Below are 27,262 nucleotides of genomic sequence, written 5' to 3' on the forward strand. Positions count from 1 at the left end.
TGCTATCTCTGATTGTCCTAAGCGCACTAAGCGGTTCGCTAGGTCTGTCACCATTAGTACTGTACAGCCTAAATTTCTCTTGTCTGTCACTCTGATTTGCTCTTTGTTGTCTGTTGTGAATTTGCTTTTTGGCTCCCTCTAGTGGTTACTAGTTATTTGACTCTGGGTTTTTCTGTCATCCCTTGTATTCTCACCTGGGTCGTTAGTTCAGGGGTTTTGCTGTATAAGCTCCCTGGACCTTCAGTTCAATGCCTGGCAACGTAGTAATCAGAGCTAATCTGCTGTGCTCTTTTCTACTGATCCTGGTTCCTGCTAGATCAAGCTAAGTCTGCTTCTTTGCTATTTGTTTTGATTGCATTTTTGTCCAGCTTGTCCTAAACTGTTCCTGACTTTGCTGGAAGCTCTAGGGGGCTGGCGTTCTCCCCCCGGACCGTTAGTCGGTTCGGGGGTTCTTGAATTTCCAGCGTGGATTTTGTTAGGGTTTTTGTTGACCATATAAGTTATCTTTCTATATTCTGCTATTAGTGAAGCGGGCCTCTCTTTGCTAATCCTAGTTCATTTCTGTGTTTGTCATTTCCTCTTACCTCACCGTTATTATTTGTGGGGGGCTTGTATCCAACTTTGGGGTCCCTTTCTCTGGAGGCAAGAGAGGTCTTTGTTTTCCTCTTCTAGGGGTAGTTAGATTCTCCGGCTGGCGCGAGTCATCTAGCGATCAACGTAGGCATGATCCCCGGCTACTTCTTGCCGTTGGCTGAGTTTGCCCTTAATAATCGGGCTAGTTCCGCTACCTTGGTTTCGCCATTTTTCTGCAACTCTGGTTTCCATCCTCGTTTTTCCTCGGGTCATGTGGAGCCTTCCGACTGTCCTGGGGTGGATTCTGTGGTGGATAGGTTGCAGCGGATCTGGAATCATGTGGTGGACAACTTGAAGTTGTCACAGGAGAAGGCTCAGCGTTTTGCCAACCGCCGCCGCGGTGTGGGTCCCCGACTTCGGGTTGGGGATTTGGTGTGGCTTTCTTCTCGCTTTGTTCCTTTGAAGGTCTCCTCTCCCAAATTTAAACCTCGCTTCATTGGTCCTTACAAGATATTGGAAATCCTTAATCCTGTGTCCTTTCGCCTGGATCTTCCTGTGTCATTTGCCATTCACAACGTGTTTTATAGATCCTTGTTGCGGCGGTACGTTGTGCCTGTGGTTCCTTCTGCTGAGCCTCCTGCTCCAGTGTTGGTTGAGGGCGAGTTGGAGTACGTGGTGGAAAAGATCTTGGATTCTCGTCTCTCCAGGCGGAGGCTTCAGTACCTGGTCAAGTGGAAGGGATATGGTCAGGAGGATAATTCCTGGGTGGTCGCCTCTGATGTACATGCGGCCGATTTGGTTCGTGCCTTTCACGCCGCTCATCCTGATCGCCCTGGTGGTCTTGGTGAGGGTTCGGTGACCCCTCACTAAGGGGGGGGTACTGTTGTGAATTTGCTTTTTGGCTCCCTCTAGTGGTTACTAGTTATTTGACTCTGGGTTTTTCTGTCATCCCTTGTATTCTCACCTGGGTCGTTAGTTCAGGGGTTTTGCTATATAAGCTCCCTGGACCTTCAGTTCAATGCCTGGCAACGTAGTAATCAGAGCTAATCTGCTGTGCTCTTTTCTACTGATCCTGGTTCCTGCTAGATCAAGTTAAGTCTGCTTCTTTGCTTTTTTGCTATTTGTTTTGATTGCATTTTTGTCCAGCTTGTCCTAAACTGTTCCTGACTTTGCTGGAAGCTCTAGGGGGCTGGCGTTCTCCCCCCGGACCGTTAGTCGGTTCGGGGGTTCTTGAATTTCCAGCATGGATTTTGTTAGGGTTTTTGTTGACCATATAAGTTATCTTTCTATATTCTGCTATTAGTGAAGCGGGCCTCTCTTTGCTAATCCTAGTTCATTTCTGTGTTTGTCATTTCCTCTTACCTCACCGTTATTATTTGTGGGGGGCTTGTATCCAACTTTGGGGTCCCTTTCTCTGGAGGCAAGAGAGGTCTTTGTTTTCCTCTTCTAGGGGTAGTTAGATTCTCCGGCTGGCGCGAGTCATCTAGCGATCAACGTAGGCATGATCCCCGGCTACTTCTAGTGTTGGCGTTAGGATTAGATATATGGTCAATCCAGTTACCACTGCCCTATGAGCTGGATTTTTGTATTTTGCAGACTTACTAGTGCCTCTGAGACCCTCGCCATTGGGGTCATAACAGTTGTCCTATTCTGTTATGGCATTTGTGGATTCGGGCGCTGCCCTGAACTTGATGGACTTGGAGTTTGCCAGGCGCTGTGGTTTTTCCTTGGAGCCTTTGCAGTATCCTATTCCATTAAGGGGAATTGATGCTACGCCATTGGCCAAGAATAAACCTCAGTATTGGACTCAGTTGACCATGTGCATGGCTCCTGCACATCAGGAAGATATTCGCTTTTTGGTGTTGCATAATTTGCATGATGTTGTCATGTTGGGTTTGCCATGGCTACAGGTTCATAATCCTGTATTGGATTGGAAATCAATGTCTGTGTCTAGTTGGGGTTGTCAAGGGGTACATGGTGATGTTCCTTTGATGTCAATTTCTTCTTCCACTCCTTCTGAAGTCCCTGAGTTTTTGTCGGATTACCGGGATGTATTTGATGAGCCCAAGTCCAGTGCCCTACCTCCTCATAGGGATTGTGATTGTGCTATTAATTTGATTCCTGGTAGTAAGTTCCCTAAGGGCCGACTTTTCAATTTATCTGTACCAGAACATGCCGCTATGCGGAGTTATATAAAGGAGTCCTTGGAGAAAGGGCATATTCGCCCGTCTTCGTCACCGTTGGGAGCAGGGTTCTTTTTTGTGGCCAAGAAGGATGGTTCTCTGAGACCCTGTATAGATTACCACCTTCTCAATAAAATCACGGTCAAATTTCAGTACCCTTTGCCTCTACTGTCTGATTTGTTTGCTCGGATTAAGGGGGCTAGTTGGTTCACCAAGATTGACCTTCGTGGGGCGTATAATCTTGTGCGTATTAAACAGGGTGATGAATAGAAAACAGCATTTAATACGCCCGAGGGTCATTTTGAGTACCTGGTGATGCCATTCGGGCTTTCTAATGCTCCATCTGTGTTTCAGTCCTTTATGCACGACATCTTCCGAAAGTATCTGGATAGATTCATGATTGTATATTTGGATGATATTTTAGTCTTTTCGGATGATTGGGAGTCTCATGTGAAGCAGGTCAGGATGGTATTCCAGGTCCTTCGTGCTAATGCCTTGTTTGTGAAGGGGTCTAAATGTCTCTTCGGAGTTCAGAAGGTTTCCTTTTTGGGCTTCATTTTTTCCCCTTCTACTATCGAGATGGACCCTGTTAAAGTTCAGGCCATTTATGATTGGACTCAACCTACATCTGTGAAGAGTCTTCAGAAATTCCTGGGCTTTGCTATTTTTTACCGTCACTTCATCGCTAATTTTTCTAGTGTGGTTAAGCCTTTGACTGATTTGACAAAGAAAGGTGCGGATGTGGTGAATTGGTCCTCTGCGGCCGTTGAGGCTTTTCAGGAGCTGAAACGTCGTTTTTCTTCGGCCCCTGTGTTGTGTCAGCCAGATGTTTCGCTCCCGTTTCAGGTCGAGGTGGATGCTTCTGAGATTGGGGCAGGGGCTGTTTTGTCTCAAAGAGGTTCTGATGGCTCTGTGATGAAACCATGTGCTTTCTTTTCTAGAAAGTTTTCGCCTGCTGAGCGCAATTATGATGTTGGCAATCGGGAGTTGTTGGCTATGAAGTGGGCATTCGAGGAGTGGCGACATTGGCTTGAGGGAGCCAAACATCGCGTGGTGGTCTTGACGGATCACAAGAATCTGACTTATCTCGAGTCTGCCAAGCGGTTGAATCCTAGACAGGCTCGATGGTCGCTGTTTTTCTCCCGTTTCGATTTTGTGGTCTCATACCTTCCGGGTTCTAAGAATGTGAAGGCTGATGCCCTTTCTAGGAGTTTTGTGCCTGATTCTCCGGGAGTCCCTGAGCTGGCTGGTATTCTCAAAGAGGGGGTGATTCTGTCTGCCATCTCCCCTGATTTGCGGCGAGTGCTGCAGGAGTTTCAGGCTGATAGACCTGACCGCTGTCCAGCGGAGAAACTGTTTGTCCCTGATAGATGGACTTGTAGAGTTATTTCTGAGGTTCATTGTTCGGTGTTGGCTGGTCATCCTGGGATTTTTGGTACCAGAGATTTGGTGGCTAGGTCCTTTTGGTGGCCTTCCTTGTCACGGGATGTGCGTTCTTTTGTGCAGTCCTGTGGGACTTGTGCTCGGGCCAAACCTTGCTGTTCTCGTGCCAGTGGGTTACTTTTGCCTTTGCCTGTCCCGAAGAGGCCCTGGACGCATATTTCCATGGATTTTATTTCTGATCTTCCTGTCTCTCAAAGGATGTCTGTCATCTGGGTGGTTTGTGATCACTTTTCTAAGATGGTCCATTGGGTACCCTTGCCTAAATTACCTTCCTCCTCTGATTTGGTTCCATTATTTTTTCAGCATGTGGTTCGTTTGCATGGCATTCCGGAGAACATTGTGTCGGACAGAGGTTCCCAGTTTGTTTCTAGATTTTGGCGGTCCTTTTGTGCTAAGATGGGCATTGATTTGTCTTTTTCTTCGGCTTTCCATCCTCAGACAAATGGCCAAACCGAACGAACCAATCAGACCATGGAAACCTATCTGAGATGCTTTGTTTCTGCTGATCAGGATGACTGGGTGACCTTCTTGCCATTGGCTGAGTTCGCCCTTAATAATCGGGCTAGTTCGGCGACTCTGGTTTCGCCTTTTTTCTGTAATTCTGGTTTTCATCCTCGTTTTTCTTCAGGGCAGGTTGAGTCTTCTGACTGCCCTGGTGTGGATTCTGTGGTGGACAGGTTGCAGCAAATTTGGACTCATGTAATGGACAATTTGACGTTGTCCCAGGAGAAGGCTCAACGTTTCGCTAACCGCCGTCGCTGTGTGGGTCCCCGACTTCGTGTTGGGGATTTGGTTTGGTTGTCTTCTCGTTATGTTCCTATGAAGGTTTCTTCTCCTAAGTTTAAGCCTTGTTTCATTGGTCCTTATAAGATTTCTGAAATTCTCAATCCTGTGTCATTTCGTTTGGTCCTTCCAGCTTCGTTTGCCATCCATAATGTGTTCCATAGGTCATTGTTGCGGAGATATGTGGCGCCTATGGTTCCTTCCGTTGATCCTCCTGCTCCGGTGTTGGTCGAGGGGGAGTTGGAGTATGTGGTGGAGAAGATTTTGGATTCTCGTATTTCGAGACGGAAGCTTCAGTACCTGGTAAAATGGAAGGGCTATGGTCAGGAGGATAATTCCTGGGTTGTTGCCTCCGATGTCCATGCTGCCGATTTAGTTCGTGCCTTTCATTTGGCTCGTCCTGATCGGCCTGGGGGCTCTGGTGAGAGTTCTGTGACCCCTCCTCAAGGGGGGTACTGTTGTGAATTCCGTTTTCAGGCTCCCTCCTGTGGTCATGAATGGTACTTCGGTGAGTTCTGTCCTTGGACACCCTCTGGTGGCTTTGAGTGGAACTGCTGGTCCTTGAGGTTGGCTTTCTCAGCTGCCCTCGTTTACTGCTTGGCTGGCTTCCCTATTTAACTCCACTCAGATCATTACTTCATGCCAGCTGTCAATGTCTCAGTACTGGTTCAGATCTCTCTTGGATTTCTCTGATGACCTGTCTACTCCAGCAGAAGCTAAGTCCCTGCTAGTTCATTTGTTGTTCATTGCTTTCTGAATATATTTCTCAGTACATGCTAGTTTTAGTCCAGCTTGCTATCATGATATTTCCTTGCTAGCTGGAAGCTCTGGGGGTGCAGAGTTGCACCTCCACACCGTGAGTCGGTGTGGAGGTCTTTTTGCATACTCTGCGTGGTTTTTGTAGATTTTTGTACTGACCGCATAGTTCCCTTTCCTATCCTCTGACTATTTAGTAAGATTGGGCCTCCTTTGCAAAAACCTGTTTCATTCCTGTGTTTGTAACTTTCCTCTTAACTCACCGTCAATATATGTGGGGGGCTGCCTTTTCCTTTGGGGAATTTCTCTGAGGCAAGGTGAGGCTTTTGTTTCTATCTTTAGGATTAGTTAGCTCTTAGGCTGTGAAGAGGCGTCTAGGGAGAGTTAGGAACGCTCCACGGCTATTTCTAGTGTTTGCGATAGGATAGGGTTTGCGGTCAGTAGAGCTCCCACTTCCCCAGAGCTTGTCCCAGATTTCTAGTTTAACCATCAGGTCATTCCGGGTGCTCCTAACCACCAGGTCCATAACACACTACACTCAGATGATGTTTGAGTGCAGTCCTATTTTCATGGACTGACAGAATGAAGAAGATGGAGACATTTGAATGAAGAAGATGGAGAGTTTTCCAGAGTGTGATTTGGATAATTGTTCAGAATCTCTTGCATGAAAGCAAATAGGCTGATGTGATGTATAGAGGGAAGCTCCGGGTCCTAACTGTGGGCAAAGCTTCGGCCACCACCACCGGCATTGATCATATTAGTCTCTTTTTATGTTCTTGAGCCCTTCAGGATCCTGGGCCGTGGAACGATTGATACCACTGCATCCTGCTAGAACCCTGAGCTAAATTTTTGGACTGATTTTCAAATAGCTGTGTTCATAAATGCTTTTCAGGGCTTCATAAAACTGTTTCCTCCCTTCTTGAGACCCCTGTTATTACATTGTGGACATAACGCAATAAACTTGACAAATTAAAGTTATCCTACAACTACATCACTCATGTGAAAAAAGTAATTGCCCCTTTCAACCTTAATAGATGGCAGTGCAACCAACCATTCCCCAAAATGTGATATCTTTCAAATGCAAAGAGTTTAATATGTGATTCAGGACTTTATATCAGAATCTTCAACAATATTAAGATCCAAAACATCAGACATTTTTAGAAATTGCTTAATGGGTTTTCCACCACCAGATGTCATCTACCAGTCTCTTCACAGGGTTCCCCACATGTCCAGTGAAGCCAATCAGTAGCCACCATGGTGATGTGTTGGAGTGCATTCAAGACTTTCATTACTTTGGCTTGAGTAAAAAAAAAAAACAAAGAAAAACCAAAACACTACAAGGAACATTTCTTCTTCACTCCTGTCTAATGCTGAAATTAAACCTATGGTGTAGATGCTGTAGGGTTATTATACACTTACTGCCAGGGTTTCCCACAAATAATAATTGATGATTACACAAAATACTTTGTAATTAGTTTATTGTCAAAGAATTGAGTAACAAGGTTATTATATAAGGCGTTCATGCATTTGCCTTGCTTTTTAAAACTTGCAGAAAATGGAGCATTTTTTGAAGCAATTTTTAAAAATTGTAGCTAAAATGTTGATGGTTTAAAGCAATTGCAGCAAAGAAAAGAAACATGTGAACACAGCCTTAGTGATAATTGCCACATTTGCATTTGAATATTGACTTCCGTTTTCCATATTTGCCTTAATTTCTGATGTGAATGGTAACTAAAAATGATTTTTGTAAAGTAAATAAGTCTGCTCAGTTTACCTGCTCTCCTTTTAACGTCTGGAGTACAATAATGTTGCGTCCGTTCATTTGATAGATGATAACTTGGCCGGTATGGTTGTGGCGTGGTTGTCCTGCAATATAGATCTGTTCTCCATGTACAGAGGCAGAAGTTACAGTATATCCTAAGAATTAAAAACTGTAATCAGATACTATGGCAATGCATGCGACTTACCAAACAATACATAATATTTCGACAACGTTTTTAGTGAGTTTTTGATATTGCAGATTTTTTGCATAATTTGTGCACACATTACCATAAGTTAAATAGGCTACTTGCATTTTTTCAAAAAAGCGCAGCATGAAAAACCAAAAACTCATTATGGGAGCATAGCCTAAGGCTAGGGCTACACATTAAGAGACATGTGTCGGGCGATACTGTAATCACAGATGTAACCATTTACTATGGTGTCGCATTGTCACCTGCAACATACTGGGACTACAAAACAGAGTTGCAAATATTTCTGTCGCTGGTCGCAAATCCTGCGCTTCACACTTGCCATAGACCTTATTGCACGTGACATACGACTTGTGTGCGACTTAACTGCAACATCAGAACTCTTAAATAGTCACATGACAGCAAGTCCCTTACAAGTTCCACAGCTTTTCAGAGAATTGCTGTCGCGCGACACATGTCACCGTGTAGTAGCAGCCATATTGAAGCAGATCATTTTCTTTTCTAAGCTTTTGCATGCTTTCCAAGAGCCTTAACCTTTTTATTTATTTTTTTTGTCTGACATTGCCATATGAGGGCTTGTTTTTTTGTGTCTGGAATTTACATTTTGAGTGACACTTTAACATTACCATATAATGGACAGAAATCTAAGTAAAAAATTTCAAATGCAATGAAGTGGTAGAAAACCTTGCAATTCCACCTTTGTTTTTTTATTATTGTGTTTTTATGTTCATTGTCAGTTAAAAATGATCTCAGGACCCAGTCCCCAAACAATCAAGACTACCATACAGGCCCATGACATTTGCAAATAACATAGTAACATAGTAACATAGTTAGTAAGGCTGAAAAAAGACATTTGTCCATCCAGTTCAGCCTATATTCCATCATAAATCCCCAGATCTACGTCATTCTACAGAACCTAATAATTGTATGATACAATATTGTTCTGCTCCAGGAAGACATCCAGGCCTCTCTTGAACCCCTCGACTGAGTTCGCCATCACCACCTCCTCAGGCAAGCAATTCCAGATTCTCACTGCCCTAACAGTAAAGAATCCTCTTCTATGTTGGTGGAAAAACCTTCTCTCCTCCAGACGCAAAGAATGCCCCCTTGTGCCCGTCACCTTCCTTGGTATAAACAGATCCTCAGCGAGATATTTGTATTGTCCCCTTATATACTTATACATGGTTATTAGATCGCCCCTCAGTCGTCTTTTTTCTAGACTAAATAATCCTAATTTCGCTAATCTATCTGGGTATTGTAGTTCTCCCATCCCCTTTATTAATTTTGTTGCCCTCCTTTGTACTCTCTCTAGTTCCATTATATCCTTCCTGAGCACCGGTGCCCAAAACTGGACACAGTACTCCATGTGCGGTCTAACTAGGGATTTGTACAGAGGCAGTATAATGCTCTCATCATGTGTATCCAGACCTCTTTTAATGCACCCCATGATCCTGTTTGCCTTGGCAGCTGCTGCCTGGCACTGGCTGCTCCAGGTAAGTTTATCATTAACTAGGATCCCCAAGTCCTTCTCCATGTGAAATTTACCCAGTGGTTTCCCGTTCAGTGTGTAATGGTGATATTGATTCCTTCTTCCCATGTGTATAACCTTACATTTATCATTGTTAAACCTCATCTGCCACCTTTCAGCCCAAGTTTCCAACTTATCCAGATCCATCTGTAGCAGAATACTATCTTCTCTTGTATTAACTGCTTTACATAGTTTTGTATCATCTGCAAATATCAATATTTTACTGTGTAAACCTTCTACCAGATCATTAATGAATATGTTGAAGAGAACAGGTCCCAATACCGACCCCTGCGGTACCCCACTGGTCACAGCGACCCAGTTAGAGACTATACCATTTATAACCACCCTCTGCTTTCTATCACTAAGCCAGTTACTAACCCATTTACACACATTTTCCCCCAGACCAAGCATTCTCATTTTGTGTACCAACCTCTTGTGCGGTACGGTATAAAACGCTTTGGAAAAATCGAGATATACCACATCCAATGACTCACCATGGTCCAGCCTATAGCTTACCTCTTCATAAAAACTGATTAGATTGGTTTGACAGGAGCGATTTCTCATAAACCCATGCTGATATGGAGTTAAACAGTTATTCTCATTGGGATAATCCAGAATAACATCCTTCAGAAACCCTTCAAATATTTTACCAACAGTAGAGGTTAGACTTACTGGCCTATAATTTCCAGGTTCACTTTTAGAGCCCTTTTTGAATATTGGCACCACATTTGCTATGCGCCAGTCCTGCGGAACAGACCCCGTCGCTATAGAGTCCCTAAAAATAAGAAATAATGGTTTATCTATTACATTACTTAGTTCTCTTAGTACTCGTGGGTGTATGCCATCCGGACCCGGAGATTTATCTATTTTAATCTTATTTAGCCGGTTTCGCACCTCTTCTTGGGTTAGATTGGTGACCCTTAATATAGGGTTTTCATTGTTTCTTGGGATTTCACCTAGCATTTCATTTTCCACCGTGAATACCGTGGAGAAGAAGGTGTTTAATATGTTAGCCTTTTCCTCGTCATCTACAACCATTCTTTCCTCACTATTTTTTAAGGGGCCTACATTTTCAGTTTTTATTCTTTTACTATTGATATAGTTGAAGAACAGTTTGGGATTAGTTTTGCTCTCCTTAGCAATGTGCTTCTCTGTTTCCTTTTTGGCAGCTTTAATTAGTTTTTTAGATAAAGTATTTTTCTCCCTATAGTTTTTTAGAGCTTCAATGGTGCCATCCTGCTTTAGTAGTGCAAATGCTTTCTTTTTACTGTTAATTGCCTGTCTTACTTCTTTGTTTAGCCACATTGGGTTTTTCCTATTTCTAGTCCTTTTATTCCCACAAGGTATAAACCGCAGGATAGAGAGTAATTTATTTTTAGCCTAGTGAGGTTGTGTGAGACCTCTCAGCTCGTAAGATAGCCAATGTGGTTTGGATTGTGGGAGGCAGCAATCCTAGGCCGAGTAGGCCTGGCTCAGTAGGAACTATGTGGAATATCAACCTAGGAGGGACTGATGAACGGTGTAGTGGGAGATATTCTGGACTGCTCAGTTCTGTTGAATAGTATAGGTTCTATATAGATGTGTCTTGTGGCTTTAGGGATAAAATAGTTCAATCTAACATGGATCAAGTCACTAGAATTTGTATATAAATATGCCGAAATAGACGCGTAAGTGTAAAGCAGGTGATCTGAAGGCAACAACGGAGACAACAAGCAGGACAACAATCCACTTCTGCTTTATTCACTTAACAGGGTTAAATACGGGACAGATTATTATCACAGATAAACCACAGACGAGCAATATTCACAATATCGTTTACAGGCAATGAGAGACATGCATAGAGATATATTGGTTAATACCAGTGTCACAGGTAGGGGTCTCTGTTTGTTCTCCCCAGGATGCACACAGAGGCGTAGTGAGGCCATGAGGAGGCATTGCAGTCACAAGTATAGCTGTGATTGCAATGGTGCCCATGTTGCCGGGGACAACCTCAAAGGACAGAAAGTGGGGGTGATGGGTATCCACGGGGAAATCCGGGAGTACCTGACCACCGAAGTTAATTTTTCCACACCATGTGGGGACATTAAACATGTGGTGGGAGTGGTGAAGACCCTTCCTTATGGGGCTGTGTTGGGAGAGATTTGCCCCTGTTCTGATCCCTGTGGGAGAACAGGGTCAACCCTCTCATGGTAAAGTTTTTTTCGGGTGTAGAACCCGAAGGTGCTGAGATACCTGCCACAGGGGTCGCCAACTTAGGGACAGAATGCAAACCCCATAGGCTTCCCATAGAGGTTGTGGCAGTAGAGGTTGTGGAGACCCCACTGAAGCCCGAGTTGGAGGTGTCCCCTGGTAAGTTCGGGACAGCTCAGTTTCAGGGTCCCACGCAGAAAAGCAGAATTAAAAAACGCAGGTATGAGAAGAACACCAAGAAGAACCAGGAGTGTATGGTCGCAGAGGTGACTGGGGACTTGCGCACGAGGAACCCTCTGGCACTGGCCAAGGATGTGGCCATGGGTCAGGGTAAATTTGATAGAGTGCTCGCTAGACAGCAGTGTTGGGAGGCTCAGGTTCAGGTGCAACGTAATATAAACGCATGCTCGGAGTTGCCAGCACAGACTGCGGCGTTTCAGTGTGACATAGTTACCAAGGCACGGGTAAGGGTACGGAATAAGCGGTATCAAGGGCCTGAAGGCCGGAGCTTAGGTGGCAGAATGAGCTGCGGGGTTATTGAACCCAAAATAAACAAGACCACCCAAACTGGCCCAAATCTACGGTTAATCAGAAAAAGTATGGAGGAGAAATGCAAAGGGGAGGGATACATGCGCCAATCAATGGTTCCGGTCCCTACTTTGGTTTTTTAATGCCCTGTCTCGCACCCATGTGGGGTGACAAGTGTTCAACCCCACAGGTTTGAACAGGGGAGGGGGATATGTGAGGCAGTGACCGGTGTCATATGTAGGGGTCACTGTTTGTTCTCCCCAGGATGAGCACAGAGGCGTAGTGAGGCTATGAGGGGGGGGGGGGTTGCAGTCACAGGTGTAGCTGTGATTGCAATGGTGAGACAGTGACTGATGCCACAGGTTTCTATGTTAAAAGCCCTGTAGTATAGGGCAGGGGTTTGTCAGTTTTGGGCTTGTGTGCAGACAGAGCTGTTGGTCTGCAGAGTACTTCCTGTGTGAGGTAATACAGGGCCAAGCAGGGCCAATAGGCCTGGCACCTACAGCTTACACAGTGGTGCTGCCGTCCATGGTGACTTATCTCGGAGGTGAATGTCCTGTGCCCGGAGGTGAACCGGAGGTGGATGTCCTGTGCCCGAAGGAAGGAGTAGCATGTTTAACGGCTGCAAACAGGAGGATAAGGTTCCGGCTGTGATCCGAGAATATCAAGTACTGTGTACGGCTTTCTGGACCGCTTTTGCATCAGCCAAACCCTGTATCATCTGCAGTCTCTCCCTTTGCCACAATCGGTACCATAAGTCTCTGCTGAAAGTAATGGCCCGTCCCACATGTCTCCTCCTTGTCATCCGGCCCGGGCTCAGGTCTCTTGATGGTTTTTTCAGTACTTGACCACCGACAAGTGTCTCCTTGGTCCATATCGATGAGGGTTGGGAGCCTTGGCCGGCATCATTTGAGTCTTCGGTGCTTGACCATCATCATCTGAGTCTTGGCCTTGCTGGTCCACATGACTGCGACCAAACCTTAATGGCTCCTAGAGCTGTAGCGGGACCAACTGTCACTTCCCTTGGTGTCAACTGCTTCTTATCGGCCTGGCCAGGCCTTTTATATTTAGTCACTTCGACACAGGTGTCGGCCTTTAAACTCTTCCCCTGGGGACCATGTACTTCCTTGTTGGTTCCTGCTTACACAATTATTTTTTTTTTAACTTTCACTTTTGTCCAGCAGATGTCGGTGTTCGCTTACAGTTACTCAGTCTCTCCTGTCCATCTCTCTACTGTACATAAGTGTGTGTCTAATGGACATCTCAGTCACATTAAGGTACCTTCACATTAAGCGAAGCTGCAGCGATAGCGACAACGATGCCGATCGCTGCAGCATCGCTGTTTGATCGCTGGAGAGCTGTCACACAGACCGCTCTCCAGCGACCAACGATGCCGAGGTCCCCGGGTAACCAGGGTAAACATCGGGTTGCTAAGCGCAGGGCCGCGCTTAGTAACCCGATGTTTACCCTGGTTACCAGCGTAAAATGTAAAAAAAACAAACAGTACATACTTACATTCGCGTCCCCCGGCGTCCGCTTCCCTGCAATGACTGAGCGCCGGCCCTAACAGCAGAGCGGTGACGTCACCGCTGTGCTGTGCTTTCACTTTCACTTTACGGCGCTCAGTCAGTGTGGGAAGCAGACGCCGGGGGATGCGAAGGTGAGTATGTGCTGTTTGTTTTTTTTACATTTTACACTGGTAACCAGGGTAAACATCGGGTTACTAAGCGCGGCCCTGCGCTTAGTAACCCGATGTTTACCCTGGTTACCAGAGTAAAACATGGCTGGTATCGTTGCTTTTGGTGTCAAACACGACGATACACGCCGATCTGACGACCAAATAAAGTTCTGAACTTTCTTCAACGACCAGCGATATCACAGCAGGATCCTGATCGCTGCTGCCTGTTAAACTAAACGATATCGCTAGCCAGGACGCTGCAACGTCACAGATCGCTAGCGATATCGTTTAGTGTGAAGGTACCTTTACACTTCTGTGACACTAGTTGGTCAATGTTTACTTATGACTAGGAATTGTCTAGTAATGGGTGGAGTATAGAGTGCAGCAGACAATGCTAACATAATCTGATTTTCTGAGTAGCTTTGGTTTTCTCAAAGGTCTTTAGGAAACACCTCGCATTGGCCGGCAATGTAGAGTGCATCCTGTCTCTGTCTGATATTGTATTTGTTGTTTTTATCAGGAAATGTAGAGCTCAGCTCGTCCATTGATTCCAATGACCAGACAAAACAACAGGGATCTTCTGACAAAAAATATCCCATCGCGTTTCCTGCACTGCAGGAATTTCTAATATTACAATATACAACTGAATATGGAGAAAGCTGCAAGTCAGCTGTAGTTGTGCTTATGTGTCAAGAATTTTGGTACTTGATTATTCTCTAATTCAGGGGTGACATTTGCTAACATTTTAGGGTCTAAGGAGATATATTCAGCCATTATGCTTAACTGACAATGCCCCTGCAATGGACATGGGGAAGGAGCAGTCTAATCTGCCCCATTAAGGCTATGTGCACACGTAAGAAAAGAGGTGCAGAATTTTCTGCACAAAATCCGCATCTCCTGGCAGAATCCGCAGCCACGGATTTGCCCCAGTTTTTATGCGGATTTTGTGCATTTTTTGCCACTGCAGACTTTTAACATGGAGGGGTGCAGAAACGCTGCAGATCCGCACAAAAGAAGTGACATGCACTTCTTTGAAATCCGCAGCAATTCTGCACTGATTTTTCCGCACCATCTGCACAGCTTTTTTTTTTCCCCATTGGATAACATTATACTGTACATCACAGTGCAGATCTGCAGCGTTTCTGCGTGGAAAAATCAGCTGCTTATCCGCAGCCAATCCGCATCGTGTGCACATAGCCTTACAGTTTTGCACATAATATATTACAAGAGTTTAGTGAATGGAGAGGACAGGCAGATAAATGTGATTGCAGTCACCAAGAGCTCTGGGCCAAGGAGACCCACTGCTTTAGAAGGAAAGCATATTTTTAAACTTTTTGTTATGAGGCAGGTCCTCTCTAAAAATTGTCGAAGTGCAAAATACAGGAGGATTAGAATAACTGTAGGAAACAAAAGGTGGCCCATAGTAAAAGATAAAAAGGGGAACCCTTTGATATTGGTTCATAGAAATACAACCTCTCGACCAAAGACTTAAAGTTGATGTGCATTGGCAGAAAAACCTATGATAAAATTGGACATTAAGCAACTAATATACTTTGTTTCTAAAAAGGACAGGAAGTCTTTTTCTTAAAATCTGTGGCATCTTGACTCAGACTCCAGCGATAAATATCTTTCTCCCCTCTCTGTGTGTGACATTGAAGTGACCGAGGGCAAGGTCGCCCATGTATATCCATGATCTGGCCCAGCAAAACTTCCACACCCAGATTCCATTTTAACAAACATATCTTTACTGTTATACATTCTCTTTAACACAGCGGAACACAATAATAGACAATACAAAAATATGCCTATTCACAAAGATAACGTGTAATAACAAACTGTCCCTCACTTTCCCTATCCACACGTTACCAGTTCTTTTGCTCCAGGAGATTATCTTCCCACGTCGCAGGCCTGTGTGTCACTGCAGGGGGACGCTCCAGCCAAAGAGGAAAACAACAGGGAGTAAACAAACTCTGTCTCTCAGGTCCAGACTGTAATCCTTGGGGGTCAGCAGGTAAGGGTGGTATGTTCGGCCTCTCAACAGAGAACCCGCTTACAGTTCATGGACTCCAAGATCTGTGAAGATGTCACCGTTGAGTGCTCCGCAGTGTGGGAGCTGGGAACAATCTGGATGCCAGCTTCCAAGAGAGGGGAATCGTCCAGGCAATCTCCTATGTCGCATCTACAGGAGGGCACCAGCATACACAGACTTCTCTCTGCACAGAGAAGTTTCCCGGGCTCTTTTTCTTCTCTCTCTCCTTCCTGGTCACATGACATAACAGGTGGGAGCTTAGCCAATACGATTTGTTTCTCTGTAATCACATTCGGCATAGGTATAACTTCTGGCCACACGGGGGCAGTGTCTGTCACAGATTCTATGTCAATGATAACAGAACAGTCACAGCCGGCCAGCTCATTACACGCCCCCCCACTTGAAGGTTGGCAGTCCCTGTCAACGACTGACTGCAGGGCGGCGATGGCTGTGGAGGTTGTAGGACCCGGCTGTGAAAAGGGCCACACATATTGGTCTCTGTAGGACTGTCCCGGGGGCACTCCTGCGGTGGTCCTCGCTGTCCGCCTAATGGGTGCTAGTCTCTCTCCCCGATCAGTCACTCCACTCTCCGCCCCAGTCGGTAAGTCAGTCGAGGAGGTCAGACGCGTCAGTCAGGCGAACAGGGGTAGGTATGTCTTCTACCTCTACATCCCTGGTGTCGGTGTCTCCCACAGTATTAGTGATATCCATCTCTCTAGGTATCACAGGAGGGGAGTCAGGCTGAGAACGGCAGGGGCACAACATGTTACGGTGCAGGGTGCGGAGGCTGCCGCTGTCTTCGCCTTGTACTTGATAGACGGGGCCATCAGGGTACGGGTGTCCAATTATTCGATAGACTTCGGTCTCCCACTTGGGCCGGAGTTTTCCTTGCGGTTTCTTTATACGAACTAGGACTAGTTGACCCACACTCAGTAGGTCTTCTTGTACTGGAAGTGGATCAGCGTGGACCTGGTCCTGGATCTGCTGTTCCACCAGCCGGTAGACAGTTTCCATCCTTTGACGGTGTGCTTGTAGCCAGGAAGGATAGGTACCACAGGTGTCTTCATCAGAGTTAGACAAGTGTAGCTCATGGATGCCTTTGCCTGGGCGGCCAAAAAGGAGGGTGTAAGGCGTGTATCCAGTGACAGAATGGACTTGATTGTTATAGGCCCACAGCAGTTCTGGGAGGAATCGAGGCCAGTCGGGCTTTTTGTCTTCTGCTAAGGTTCGGATCAGTTGTAAGAGGGTCCGGTTGAAACGTTCACAGGCGCCATTCCCTTGTGGATGATACGGGGTGGTCCTGGACTTCTTGATTCCATACATCTGCTGAAGTTCTTCAATGACTCGCCCTTCGAAACACGCCCCCTGATCAGAGTGCAGCCGCTCCGGACACCCGTAGACCCGAACGAAGTGTTGACAGATGGCCTGTGCAGCTGATTCGGCAGTCTGATCTTTGGTAGCAACAGCGACGGCGAATTTCGTGAAGTGGTCCACCATCACCAGACAGTACTGGTAGCCACTATTCGCCGTTCCGATCAACAGATAGTCCACCATCAACAATTCGAGGGGCCTGGATGTGCTAATAGTCTGGACGGGTGCATGCTGCTCAGCAGCCTTGTGGAGTTCACATGTACGACATCCTTGGCAGACGTTTTCAACCAGCTTACGGAGTCCTGGGCAAAAAATGAATTGCTGGGTCCACCGGAGGGTCTTGTCTATGCCGAAGTGGCCGTTCCTTCTGTGGGCTTCAGCCACCATCTCATGGGCCAGCTGCACCGGGACGACAATCTGCAAACATTCTTCCAGCATATGGGATAAAAGGGCCCTGCGATACAAGACTCCATCCTTCACGATCAGCCGATCCCATTGGGCAAGTAGGGCAGAGGCCCTGGTTGATAGTCGGGCTCTTACTTCGGAGGGTGGTTTCTCTTGTGTCTTCACGTACTGTTTCAGTAAGACGTGTTCAGGGTCTCGATCTTGAAGCTTGGCCCATTCTTGTTGGGACAGGGGGGACCCCACTACGGCTTCGATCCCACCTACAGCATACTGGCGGCTATCTTCTATTTGTTTAGCTAGCCGAGCAAAGTCGGGCAGTTCATCTCCCTCCAACTCTTCATCCCGGTCCCCTACCGGCGGGGATGATGTTACTCTGGAAAGGCTGTCAGCATTCTGATTCTCCGTCCCCGCTCTGTATTTAATTTGGTATTGGAATCTAGAGAGCCTTGCCATCCAGCGCTGTTCCATTGCCCCTAGTTTGGCATTTTCTAGGTGGGCAAGAGGATTGTTGTCTGTCACGACCAGCACCTCCGCCCCTGTCAGGTAGCCAGCAAATTTCTCTGTCATAGCCCAGGTCAGGGCCAGGAGTTCCAGGCGGAAAGAGCTGTAGTTGACAGGGTTCTTTTCGGTGTCACGGAGGGATCTACTGGCATAGGCTATTACGCGTTCCTTGTTATCTTGGACTTGGGAGAGGACCGCCCCGAGACCTTGAAGGCTGGCGTCGGTGTATAACTGGAATGGCAAGGTGTAGTCTGCAAATGCCAGAATAGGGGGTGATGTCAGAGCAGCTTGAAGCGCCCGGAAGGATTTTTCTTGGTCGGGCCCCCAGCTGATGCGTTGTCCTCTGGGACTGTTCGCGGTCCCTCGGAGGGTCTCATGCAGTGGTTCCGCAAGCCGGGCAAAGTCCTTGACAAATCGGCGGTAATAGCCCGCTAGCCCCAGGAAAGCCTGGACTTCTTTGATGGTAGTTGGTTGTGGCCACTCTCGGACAGCTGCTATCTTCTCTGGAGAGGGTTGGACACCTTCGGCTGAGATCCGGTGTCCCAAGGAATCGATCTCCTGCTGGAATAGACGGCACTTGCTGGGCTTCAACTTCAAGCCGTGTTTCTTCAAGCGCTGGAACACTTTGCCAAGCTTGTGAAGGTGATCCTCAAAGGTGGCGGAGTATACCACGATGTCATCAAGGTATATCAGCGTGAATTCGAAGTTGAAATCTCCCAGACAGCGTTCCATCAGTCTCTGAAAGGTCCCTGGTGCGTTACTCAAGCCGAATGGCATCCGGTCAAACTCGTACAGGCCCATGGGAAGGATGAAGGCGGTCTTTTCTCTGTCCTTCTCACTCATGGGGACCTGCCAATATCCACTGGCCAAGTCTAGAGATGAAAAATATTTGGCCTTTTTCAGGGCGGTCAGTGACTCTTCGATCCGGGGGAGTGGATAGGAGTCCCGGATCGTGCAAGCGTTCAGCCGACGGTAGTCTACGCAAAATCTCAGGGATCCATCTTTCTTTTTGACTATCACCACGGGTGCAGCCCATGGGCTCTGGCTTTCCCGCACCACTCCGGCGTGTAGCATAGATTCTAAGAGGCTTTTCACCTCCTGGTATTGTTGAGGTGGTATTTGTCGGTACCTCTCGCGAATAGGGGCAGCATCACCCGTGGGAATCTCGTGTTGGATACTGGTGGTGTACCCGAAGTCAGTGTCTTGGTGTTCTCGCAGTAGTTCCTCCATTTGAGACACTTCCTGTTTGGTGTACTGGGACGGGTCCAGTTGTACTTTTTCCAGTAGTTTTCGCCCAATGTCTTCATCATCTGCTTGAGCATTTATGGCTGAGACAGTTACCGTCCGGCCATCTTCTGTAGACGGGGTGAATTGTAAGGGTCCCATGGGGTTCACTTCTGTGGGTAGAGCATATACTCTGGCAAGTTGCGTGCCAGCCTAGAGAGCTACACCTACGTCTGCGGTGTTGTTTAGCCTGACAGGGACTCTTCCGTTCCTCACGATGGCTAGGGTGCGGGCGACTAGTGGGTTTAGCTTACCCCCACTTGGAGCCCTCGGTTCGATTAACACTTCAACTCCTTCAAGTTGTCGGTTGGTGTTAAGAGGCAGGGAAATGACTGTCTCTTTTTCAGCGGGCAAAGTAATCCGGGTACAGCGGGGCACTTTAATGGCTGCTAGTGGTAGTTGTTCCTTTGCCATCTGTTGAAGTCCAACGGTCCGGATTACGCGCTGGAACGCCAGACGAGTTGGTTTATGTTTGGTAACTTTCTGCCAGTACTTGGGCCCTTTTCTTGTCAACAGCATAAGATCCAGGTCTTTCAAGATATTCATTCCAATTATTACTGGGGTCTCGGAGCCGAAGCCTTCCTTGACAATGACGATTCCTCGTTTCCCTAGGTCTTGTCCGCAGGCCTTCGTATCCATCCAGGCGACTCCGGTTACTGGAATGGGTAGGTTATTAGCCGCAATTATCTTAATGGTGGTATCTGGATCACAAGCAGTTCTTGGTTTGAGGTACTTTTCATAAAACTGTTCAGAGATCGTGGTCACTTGCGACCCAGTGTCCATCAATCCTTGCACCGCAACTCCCTCCAGAATAACTTCAAGTATAGGACTACTCCAGGCAAGAGTACTCCGTTGCTGGTTCTGTTTTTCTACACCCCGTTCTCTGTCCCCCCCTGCTGCTCGAACCTCAGCTGCAGCGGTGTCTAGTTTAATGGCGGCCATTGTGGTGAGACCTGGCGTGGTGGCTCTGCTTGTGGATGTAGCCGATATTCTGTTCGTCGTGGTAACTGATGGTTTGTTCGTTGAGGACAACGATTCGCCCTGTGGCGAGGGTCACCACATGACCAACACGGTCCCGCGGGACGGCTAGGTCGTATCCGCTGGTCTCTCTGTCGTTCTAGTGTTAACTGTGACACCTGTTGCTGTAAATCTGCTACCATCTGTTTCAGCTCCTCGATGTCACTGTTGGGCTGTTTACTGTTTAATATGGATCTGCACGCAGCGCTTTGAGTCCCCACATCCATGACGGGTCCCCTAGAACGTTCTATGGCTTCCTGCTTAACTTCAGCGAAGGTGAGAGTCGGCGTCATCCGAATCAAGTCCTGTAGCGTACGGTTAAGATACTGGTCTCTCAGCCCTATAACGAATTGGTCTCTCAGTACCAGGTCACGAGGAACTATAGTAGCCAGTTGTTCCCCTTTTGCACAGACTTGTTCAAGGAGTACCTGAAGGGCATTTGCATACTGGGGAATGTCTTCCCATTCAAGCTGTGTCCGTCTAAAGAACAGGTATCGCAGTGTTCCCTGGTACGTAGTAGGTCCATAGGTCTTTTCCAGCACCCGCACCAAATCCTCTAACACACGCTGCCCCCTGACCGTCTCCAGTCTGACTGTCGTCCATGCCTCCCCCTCTAGCGTCAGTACCGCCATTTCTGCCAAGGTCTTAGGGTCAATATTATACATTTCTCCCAGTATCCGCACTTGTTCCGCCCACTCTGGTACGGGGTAGTTTCGCCTGCCAAATTTCCTGACCTGGTTTACAATGGACACCGGCGGCGGTTTCTGACTGTATACTGGGCCTGGGTGGGAATCCTGCTGGGCACAGATCCTGCCGACTACGCCAGATGAAGTGACCGAGGGCAAGGTCGCCCATGCATATCCATGATCTGGCCCAGCAAAACTTCCACACCCAGATTCCATTTTAACAAACATATCTTTACTGTTATACATTCTCTTTAACACAGCGGAACACAATAATAGACAATACAAAAATATGCCTATTCACAAAGATAACGTGTAATAACAAACTGTCCCTCACTTTCCCTATCCACACATTACCAGTTCTTTTGCTCCAGGAGATTATCTTCCCACGTCGCAGGCCTGTGTGTCACTGCAGGGGGACGCTCCAGCCAAAGAGGAAAACAACAGGGAGTAAACAAACTCTGTCTCTCAGGTCCAGACTGTAATCCTTGGGGGTCAGCAGGTAAGGGTGGTATGTTCGGCCTCTCAACAGAGGACCCGCTTACAGTTCATGGGCTCCAAGATCTGTGAAGATGTCACCGTTGAGTGCTCTGCAGTGTGGGAGCTGGGAACAATCTGGATGCCAGCTTCCAAGAGAGGGGAATCGTCCAGGCAATCTCCTATGTCGCATCTACAGGAGGGCACCAGCATACACAGACTTCTCTCTGCACAGAGAAGTTTCCCGGCTCTTTTTCTTCTCTCTCTCCTTCCTGGTCACATGACATAACAGGTGGGAGCTTAGCCAATACAGTTTGTTTCTCTGTAATCACATTCGGCATAGGTATAACTTCTGGCCACACGGGGGCAGTGTCTGTCACAGATTCTATGTCAATGATAACAGAACAGTCACAGCTGGCCAGCTCATTACAACATGATTGGAGGAGGCTGTTTCAGTTCATAATCTAAGCCAGCCCCCTTCTCTTTCAGACCGGGAAGAATAGCTTAACCAATGAATTGACCCAGACAGACAAGCTCTTCATACATGTTCCCAAAGATTTAAAAGCTCTCAGGTTTGCCTCTGTGATATATACAGTGGATGCAAAATGTTTACACGTCCCTGATAAAATGCCAGGGTTTTGTTATGTAAAAATTCATAGCCAATAACATTTTCCAACTTTATTGTCACACATAATCACCAAAAATCCAATATTCATATTTAGGGAGAAAATAAAAATAACAAATGCAAAAAAAAAATGATTGCATAAGTGCGAACACCCTCTCAGCAGTCAGCATAGTCAGTGTACTGCTGCCATCTTTTAGCGATTCTGATTAGTCCTATATAAAGTATATCTGTCTTAGTAGAATTTTCCTATATGCAAATTGCCTCTTCTGAGAAAAAGAGGACTTAACTCTATAGCGCCACCTGTTGGAAGTAGCGATCCTACAAGTCACAATCAACCCTTTAACGAGTCGTGCAATATGACTTAGGATTAAAGCCAAATCAGTATCTCAATTCGCAGACAGAATTTTCCTGACATTTTCTTAGATGAATTGGTTGATTTACAAACAGATTACAACACAGCAAAGGGATTTCATTGTTCAAAGTTATGAATCACGAGAAAGTACAAACTTTTTTTCAAAGTATTAGATGTATCATGAAACATTGTGAAGAATTGGCTTAAATTTGCCAAAACAATAGCATTCTCTAGACTTGAATGTCCATCAAAAAATGATATAAAGCCAAGAAGAAATTTAGTCTGGAAGACTGCAGCAACATTAAAGGTACTGCAAGAATTTCTGGCAAGTATTGGTTGTCTACTGCATGTGACAGCAATCTCTTTTATTTTTCATATGTCTGGCCGGTGGGGTAGGAAGCAAAATAGAAGCCTTTTCTTACATATAAAACCAAACAAAGCCTGGTTATATTTTGCCAAAATCTACATAAAGTCTGCCATAAGCATCTTGGAAAATATGTTATGGTTTGATGAGACAAAGGTTGAACTTTTTGCCAATAATTCCAAAAGTTTTATTTGGCGCAAAGTCAACACTAGGGTTGAGCGAAACGGATCGTTCATTTTCATAAGTCGCCGATTTTTGGCAAAGTCGGCGTCTCATGAAACCGAGCCGATCCCTGTGTGGGGTCGGCCATGCGGTACGCGACTTTCGCGCCAAAGTCGCGTTTCAATGACGCTAAAAGCACCATTTCTCAGCCAATGAAGGTGGACGCAGAGAGTTGGCAGCGTGATGACATAGATCTCAGTCCCCACCATCTTAGAGAAGGGCATTGCAGTGATTGGCTTGCTTTCTGCGGCGTCACAGGGGCTATAAAGGGGCGTTCCCGCCGACCGCCATCTTACTGCTGCTGATCTGAGCGTAGGGAGAGGTTGCTGCCGCTTCTTCAGAAGCAGGGATAGTGATAGGCAGGGTACATAAAGCTACAAACCGCTTGTGCTGTAGCGATTTCCACTGTCCAACACCACCTTTTGTTTACAGGGACAGTGGAAGCTACATTTTTTTCCCCTCAGCGCTGTCACTCATTGGGCTGCCCTAGAAGGCTCCCTGACCCTGATAGCTGCGATGCTGTGTGTGTACGACGCTGTGCAAACCAACTGCTTTTTTCAAAGCACAAATCCTGTTTTTCCTTCCTTTCTGCACAGCTATCTTGTGTGTTTGTCCACACTTTTGTGTGCAGCAGTCCTTTTTATAGCTGCCTGCCATACTTTTCTGAGATTACTGCAGGGAGATAAATATTGGCAAGTCTGCCTCCGTGCCATTGCTGTGTGTGGCATCTGTCTCTCATTGTGTGCCACCGAAAACCACTGTGTGATACTTGGCCATTTTTTATTTTTTTTATAAATTCTCCCTTTTCTAAAAAAAAAATTAGTGTGAGATAAATATTGGCAAGTCTGCCTCCGTGCCATTGCTGTGTGTGGCATCCGTCTCTCATTGTGTGCCACCGAAAACCACTGTGTAATACTTGGCCATTTATTTTTTTTTGGGTAAATTCTCCCTTTTCAAAAAAAAAATTAGTGGGAGATAAATATTGGCAAGTCTGCCTCCGTGCCATTGCTGTGTGTGGCATCTGTCTCTCATTGTGTGCCACCGAAAACCACTGTGTAATACTGGGCCTTTTTTTTTTTTTTTTTTGGGTATTCTCCCTTTTAAAAAAAATAAATAATTAGTGGGAGATAAATATTGGCAAGTCTGCCTCTGTGCCATTGCTGTGGGTGGCATCTGTCTCTCATTGTGTGCCACCGAAAACCACTGTGTAATACTTGCCCATTTTTTTTTTTTTGGGTACATTCTCCCTTTTCAAAAAAAAATAATTTGTGGGAGATAAATATTGGCAAGTCTGCCTCTGTGCCAGTCCTGTGTGTGGCATCTGTCTCTCATTGTGTGCCACCGAAAACCACTGTGTGATACTTGGCTTTTTTTTTTTTGGGTACATTCTCCCTTTTCAAAAAAAAATAATTAGTGGGAGATAAATATTGGCAAGTCTGCCTCTGTGCCAGTCCTGTGTGTGGCATCTGTCTCTCATTGTGTGCCACCGAAAACCACTGTGTGATACTTGCCCATTTTTTTTTTTGGGGGGTACATTCTCCCTTTTCAAAAAAAAATAATTTGTGGGAGATAAATATTGGCAAGTCTGCCTCCGTGCCATTGCTGTGTGTGGCATCTGTCTCTCATTGTGTGCCACCGAAAACCACTGTGTAATACTGGGCCTTTTTTTTTTTTTTTTCTAAATTCTCCCTTTTCAAAAAAAAAATAATTAGTGGGAGATAAATATTGGCAACTCTGCCTCTGTGCCAGTCCTGTGTGTGGCATCTGTCTCTCATTGTGTGCCACCGAAAACCACTGTGTAATACTTTGCCATTTTTTTTTTTTGGGTACATTCTCCCTTTTCAAAAAAAAAAGTTAGTAGGAGATTAAGATTGGCATTTCTGCTTGAGTGCTGGTCCTGTGTGTGCCATCTGTCTCAAATTATTGGGGCACAGAAAACCTAGTGTGTAACATTGGGCCTGAATTTCCTTTCAGTGTCAAGCACCTATAAAGGTTTATATAAATCCTACAGAAGTTTGAGTTCACCTTATAATTTGTTTTACAGTAACAAATAGCGTTACTTTGGTTACGTTTTGTAAACAATGAGGAAGTCTAGTGGAAGAGGTCGTGGCCGTGGCCGGTCATTGTCAGCTGGTAATGATGGTAGTGGTGGTGGAGCATCAGGTGGTCGTGGTAAAAGCAGTACAGCACCTAAGTCTCGAGTTGTTGAGGCAGGTTCGTCGTCTGGCTACACAAGGCCTCGAACGCTCCCTTTTCTGGGAGTAGGAAAACCACTTTTGAAGCCGGAGCAGGAGGAACAAGTATTGGCTTTCATTGCTGACTCTGCCTCTAGCTCTTTCGCCTCCTCCTCGGAAAGTGCCAAATGTCAGAGCAGTGCATCGTCAGTGGATGCTCCCGGTCAGGAACAAGTCGCTTCCTTGTGTCCTTAACCCAGAACAACAGTGAAGGATGCGTCAGTCGACACAACAGGTTACTCCATGGAGCTCTTTACACATACCATTCCTGGGTTAGACAGTGAAACAGTTAACAGGCTATGCCCATTAGAAGATGAATCGGACATGGAGTGCACAGATGCACAGCCACAGCCAGATTACTATGCTGTTCCTTTGACTCAGACCAGAACATTGCCCTCGCAGTGTACTGAGCCAGAATCAAACCCAGCGGAGACTATGGTGCCCCGTCACGAACGCTATACCACCGGCTTACACGGTGACACAGACGAAGTTGCACACGACATAGAAGAGGAGGTCATAGATGACCCAGTTGTTGACCCCGATTGGCAGCCATTGGGGGAACAGGGTGCAGGCGGCAGTAGTTCTGAAGCGGAGGAGGAGGAGCCTCAGCAGGCATCAACATCACAACAGGTTCCATCTACCGGGCCCGTATCTGGCCAAAAACGCGTGGCAAAACCAAAAGCAGTTGGAGGACAGCGTGGCCATCCGGTTAAAGAAGCTCAGTCTGCAATGCCTGAAAAGGTATCCGATAGTAGAAAGAGTGCAGTCTGGCATTTTTTTAAACAACATCCAAATGATCAGCGCAAAGTCATCTGTCAAAAATGTTCAACTACCTTAAGCAGAGGTCAGAATCTTAAAAGTCTAAATACAAGTTGCATGCATAGACATTTATCCACCATGCATTTGCAAGCCTGGACTAACTACCAAACGTCCCTAAAGGTTGCAGCACCCTCGGCCAATGAAGCTAGTCAGCAACGCTACATCCCTTCCCTCACTGTAAACCCACCATTTCCCGCACCACCTGCAGTATCTGTGCAGCTTTCGTCGCCAGGCCAAAGCAGTCAGGGAATCACCAGGTTTGCAGTAGGAAACACTGCATGTAGGGCACCGGCAAGAATACCATCTCCAACCCTCTCTCACTCACCCATGTCCACCGGCACCACCGCTAGTTCCACGATCTCCAGCTCTCCAGTCCAGCTCACCCTACATGAGACTCTTGTTAGGAAAAGGAAGTACTCATCCTCGCATCCGCATACACAGGGTTTGAACGCCCACATTGCTAGACTAATCTCATTAGAGATGATGCCCTACCGGTTAGTTGAAAGCGAAGCTTTCAAAGCGCTGATGGACTACGCTGTACCACACTACGAGCTACCCAGTCGGCACTTCTTTTCTAGAAAAGCCATCCCAGCCCTCCAACAGCATGTTAAAGACTGCATCGTCTATGCACTCAGGCAGTCTGTGACTACAAAGGTGCACCTGACAACAGATGCATGGACCAGTAGGCATGGCCAGGGATGTTACGTGTCCATCACGGCACACTGGGTGAATGTGGTGGATGCAGGGTCCACAGGGGACAGCAATATTGGGACAGTTCTGCCTAGCCCACGGTCAAGGAAAGAGTTGGCTGTAGGCGTTCGCCCCCCCTCCTCCTCTTCCTCCTCTTCATGCAGAAGCGAGAGCTCGTCCACAGACTGCAGTCGCACATCCCCTCCATCCGCAGCTGCCACTGTTGCACACCAGGTGTGCCATTATGGGACAGCTAGTGGCAAGCGTCAGCAGGCTGTATTGGCAATGAAGTGTTTGGGCGACAACAGACACACCGCGGAAGTTCTGTCCGAGTTCTTGCAGAATGAAAGTCAGTCATGGCTGGGCACTGTACATCTTGAGGCAGGCAAGGTAGTGAGTGATAACGGAAGGAATTTCATGGCTGCCATATCCCTTTCCCAACTGAAACACATTCCTTGCCTGGCTCACACCTTAAACCTGGTTGTGCAGTGCTTCCTGAAAAGTTACCCGGGGTTACCCGACCTGCTCCTCAAAGTGTGCAGACTTTGCTCGCATAT

At 46.6% G+C, this 27,262-nt stretch overlaps 1 protein-coding gene across 2 annotated transcripts in view; it reads right to left on the minus strand.

The window, feature by feature from the left end:
- The window catches only part of ITGA1 (integrin subunit alpha 1), a 286,895-nt gene that overhangs the window by 82,409 nt on the left and 177,224 nt on the right, over nt 1–27,262 (minus strand). For both annotated transcript variants that reach the window (XM_077285259.1, XM_077285250.1), the window contains exon 12: nt 7,513–7,655. In XM_077285259.1, the coding sequence (XP_077141374.1) occupies nt 7,513–7,655 (143 nt within the window). The remainder of the gene's footprint in view (nt 1–7,512; nt 7,656–27,262) is intronic.

The sequence above is a fragment of the Ranitomeya variabilis genome, chromosome 1 (genome assembly GCF_051348905.1).
Source record: "Ranitomeya variabilis isolate aRanVar5 chromosome 1, aRanVar5.hap1, whole genome shotgun sequence".
Lineage (NCBI taxonomy): Eukaryota > Metazoa > Chordata > Amphibia > Anura > Dendrobatidae > Ranitomeya > Ranitomeya variabilis.